The sequence below is a fragment of the Pteropus vampyrus genome, unplaced genomic scaffold (assembly GCF_000151845.1).
Source record: "Pteropus vampyrus isolate Shadow unplaced genomic scaffold, Pvam_2.0 Scaffold67, whole genome shotgun sequence".
Classification (NCBI taxonomy): domain Eukaryota; kingdom Metazoa; phylum Chordata; class Mammalia; order Chiroptera; family Pteropodidae; genus Pteropus; species Pteropus vampyrus.
The window spans coordinates 1,531,076-1,535,313 of record NW_011888848.1 but is presented as its reverse complement, the minus strand read 5'-3'; the positions used below and the strand labels follow the sequence as shown (position 1 = coordinate 1,535,313).

General features: G+C 40.3%; 1 protein-coding gene across 2 annotated transcripts in view; it reads left to right on the top strand.

The window, feature by feature from the left end:
* The first annotated feature begins 807 nt into the window (after positions 1–807).
* The window catches only part of RPL34 (ribosomal protein L34), a 5,734-nt gene continuing 2,303 nt past the window's right edge, over positions 808–4,238 (top strand). Inside the window, exons 1-4 of one of the 2 annotated variants that reach the window (XM_011361453.2) lie at positions 808–879; positions 1,861–1,934; positions 2,018–2,117; positions 2,431–2,534. In XM_011361453.2, coding sequence (XP_011359755.1) covers positions 1,870–1,934; positions 2,018–2,117; positions 2,431–2,534 — 269 coding nt within the window. In that variant the 5' untranslated portion in view covers positions 808–879; positions 1,861–1,869. Of the gene's footprint in view, positions 991–1,860; positions 1,935–2,017; positions 2,118–2,430; positions 2,535–4,238 lie in introns of both variants that reach the window. The other variant, XM_011361452.2, reaches the window with a different exon arrangement.

Sequence of the window (4,238 nt, the reverse complement as noted above, 5' to 3'; positions counted from 1 at the left end):
TAAGTCTAGCACCACCTGGCACCACACATAGTTATTACAATATTATTGACTGTATTTACTACGCTGTATTTTACATATCTATGACTATTTTATAACTGCCAATTTGTACATTTACATACCATTTTAGAGGTTGTGTTTTTCTCTTCCTCTCAACTTTAAGGTCCAGCTCAAACTTTACCACCCATGTGAAGCCTCAAATAGTTCTTTGTAATCATAAGATTAGCCACCATTTGTTGAGTATTTAAACTCTGCAACACACCATGCTAAGCGCTTTAACTTCATGACGCCTTTGATCATGACAACTCTGCAGGGTAGTTAATAATACTTTGATTTTAGAGATTCAAGGACTTTCCCAAAATAACACAGCTAATAATTAGTAGGTACTGGATTAAAATCTCAATATGTAAAGCTTGCGCTTTGAATGGCAAGGAAAAAGTAGGGAAGGTTTAAGATGTTAACCTCTTCACAGAATTGGGATTTAAAGCCAGGTCTAACCCTCAAGGTGGCACTCTTTAAATTAAATGTGTCGTAGCGCCCACAAGAACGAAAAAAGCTGACTTTGTCCCATTTTTGTCCTTTGCAGCTCCTTTGTCATTTGCATTTGTTTCTACAACAATTTCCAAAAGACCTTTGCGTGGCGATGCTGTGGTTCGCTGAAGTGCATACTTGACCACGGAAGAGCGGCTTATCAGTTGCCGTACAACGTGGCGGCTCTATGCATGCCCGCTCACATTGGGGAGCTGCGAGACATCCGTACAACATGGTGGCGCTCTCTCCATGCGCCTCTGCTTCCGGCGTAACTTCCTATCCTGCGCAGTCGATTTGACCTTTGAACTCGCAAGGGCTTTCTTTTTCCTCTTCCGGGGACGGTGTCTGAAGGTATGGTTGCTTTTCCTTCTCCGAATCGCTGCACCTTTTACAATCGGACGCCATCTGGGGAGTTGCGGGAACCGGGATCGCTCAAGCGCAGTCTTTTGAGCTGACGTGGGGGTAAGGGTTTAGGAGGAAGGGTGGTGGCGAGCAAGTTCTCAGCTTTTAGCTTCAGACACCCCTGGATTCGGACCTCCCCTCCGCAGCCGTGAGTGTTTGGAGCTCACCACTCGGTTCTTTGCTGCCTTTGAAGTCCGGCGTTTGGAGACAAACTCGTTGTGGTCCCGCTAGTGAGACTGAGAAATCGCGGGGCATTTTCATGTCTTAAGTCCCCATTTTAACACCGCTCCTGTAGGTGTTCTCAGGCTTTAGGAGGGCGGACGACCCGCCTGTTCGGTTGTTTCAAAATGTTTCCCAAAACCAATAGCAAGAAAGACAAAAATGTGTTAATAGGGAGTTACTTATGTCGTGGTTTCGAAGATGCAAACGCAGTAATGGCTGATTGGATCACTCGCATTGGCCTTCAGTGTCACTTGATGTCTGACAGTTGTTTTAGTGTAATGTTATAAGCTCGTAACAATAAATGCAGGCGGTTTTCAAATAACGTGCTGTGGCGAAGTGGTTACGAAACGGGGGGTAAAAAAGGTTGGTTCATGTCTTATTTATGTTTTCATGTTACTTTATATGGTTCACTAAAAAACTGAGTCGTTCATATGCTTATCTGTATAACTGATTTGCTACGTAGTACCACAGTTCTATTAAATGAAACAATATGACCCAAGTGCTTTCGGGCAAGACAAAACCCTGAGCATCACTGTGTGCCAGGCTAAATAGAAGTGGTTTTAAAATATGGAATCTTTTCATAAGACACCTTAAAAAAAAATTAAGGATATTATGCATAAGAATAAATATGGGTAATTTATGTAACTTTTTTTAATAAGGTTTGGATTATTTCTGCAATACAATTTTATTTCATTTTTCTTAATTTAGGCATTCAAAATGGTCCAGCGTTTGACTTACCGTCGGAGGCTCTCCTATAATACAGCCTCTAACAAAACTAGGCTGTAAGTATTTCTAAAATTTAAAAACGCATGTTGTCATTTACTCTGCAGAACACTGAGCTGTCGCCTATTCTCTCACTTCCTAGGTCCCGAACCCCTGGTAATAGAATTGTTTACCTTTATACCAAGAAGGTTGGGAAAGCACCAAAATCTGCATGTGGCGTGTGCCCAGGCCGACTTCGTGGAGTAAGTAATCCTTTTGCTGTGAATAACATAACAAGGGTTGAACTTTTTGAGCATTAATCCCTTGGTAAGGGAATGAGTGGAGAAGTCAACACTAAGAAAGTTGAAAATTACTAAGCATAATCCAAACCTTTTCAAGAATATAGACTTTCTTTTAAGCCAGTATGACAAATACAGTGAAATGCCTTTCGGATAAATAAGTACATCATTTTCATTGTAACCTAATTTAATGTTTGCACTTACCACCTATAAAACAATCTAGCACAATTTCTGTTCCCTTTAAAACATCACAAAATTCAACATTTTCTTTATGCAGGTTCGTGCTGTGAGACCTAAAGTTTTGATGAGGTTGTCTAAAACAAAAAAACATGTCAGCAGGGCCTATGGTGGATCCATGTGTGCTAAATGTGTCCGTGACAGGTAAATATAACTGTTACAGTGCATGCTAATCATTATTAGAATACTGGTGAAAAAATTTAAACAAAAGTTGTATATTTTAGAATCCTTCTTAAACTCAGGATAATTGGTGCTATACATACATGAATTTTACTAGTTCAAAATAATTCAGGTAGAAGTTGGACTATCTTTATGCTGGATGTAGAAATTAAAATGACCTTGGTTTTATAGGGGAGCCAGGTAAGAAACTGGGCAGTTAGCTGGAGAGTGGGAGATCTTAAAAGTAGGAAGAAAGTAAAATGTAAATCTAGTGTGGCTGGAACAGTACGAGGTGATAGACAAGAAAAGTAGAAAAGTCACAAGTTACGAAGGACAGATTTTTGGCTTGATCCTTAAAAATGTGGAATCACTGGGGTTGAGTAGGGCCGGGAAACCTTTGCTGTGCCAGGAACTAAAACAGGATGGATGGTAAAGTCATTCTTTAAACAAAAGGTGAGCACTTGGAAGTTTTTCTACTTCGCGAAGCCTAATGAAGTGACACCTTCATTAAGATCTAAAAGCTGGATGAAGGAGGGTTATCAGAAGAAGAGACTATTTCAGGTAGAAGACTAGGTCTTGGATATGTGAAAGTGGCATAGGCAGAAGTTGAAGCAGTGGAGTGTATGATGGTAACGTTTACTCAGCATTTTTAAAATCACTGTTGCAAGCCCATTACGGAGGTGTTTCTATTCCTATTTTTGGTGAAACCAAGGCTTGTTGCTTAAATTCACATAGCTGGTAAGAGGTAGCACTGGGGTTTTTTCCAGGTTTTATTGAAACTCTTGCTCTTAACCCCAGTGACTATATTAAATCGACCCTGAAGACTTAAGTGGAAGGATATGACAGGTAATGGGTCTTCACAAGTTAAAAAAAAAAAATGGTGCAGAAAAGTAGTTTGCTTCCAGTTTATTGAGGTAGTTTTGTGAAGCGGTCCAGCCAAGTTTCCATACCAAACCTTGCAAGTTCATTCTGCCATTCAGGAGCTATCTATAAAGGGGTGGTTAAGCATGCTATAGTAATGGAAATACATGGTAAATATAACTTCCATGAAATGCAGGAGAACTTAATTCTCTGATCGAAGTTTAAAGGAGAAACTACTTTCAAGTGGCTGGGAATTTGGAAATAGTATTTGAGGTGGAACCTGAATTACGGATAAGTTTTAGACAAGAGGCCGAAAGGGCATTGCAGTCAAGGAATGCACATAGTTTTGATCTGGCACATGGAGGATGTGAAATAGGGAATGAGAAATGAAATTGGAAAGGCACATTGGAGGCAAAAGGGTCATGACATTTCAAGCTAGGGAAGTTTGGCTTTTTACCAGTCTGGTTTCCCGATTTTGCCAGACATACCCACATGGTAGGCATATTTATTAAAAATACAGTTCTCAGGCTTAGCTTGTGGAAATTTGGGTGTAAATCTAAAGTAGCCTATAGATTAGCATCAGCTGTAGCACCGAGGGAGTCTGGTGTTTGATCTGAGTAAGTTTAGGGACTTTTTAAGGGTCCCAAGTAAGAGGCATTAATTTATTGCAGTTACATCAGGGAGATTTGAAAGAGTCAGAAATCCCAGTGTTTTGAGGTGAGGCTATTAAATAACCAGGGATGCAGCAGGGAACATCGGTGGGACAGGTTTCTATGGGAATTAAAGGTTTTTGATTTTATGAGTGCTTTATCTCTGGGGCTAACGTTG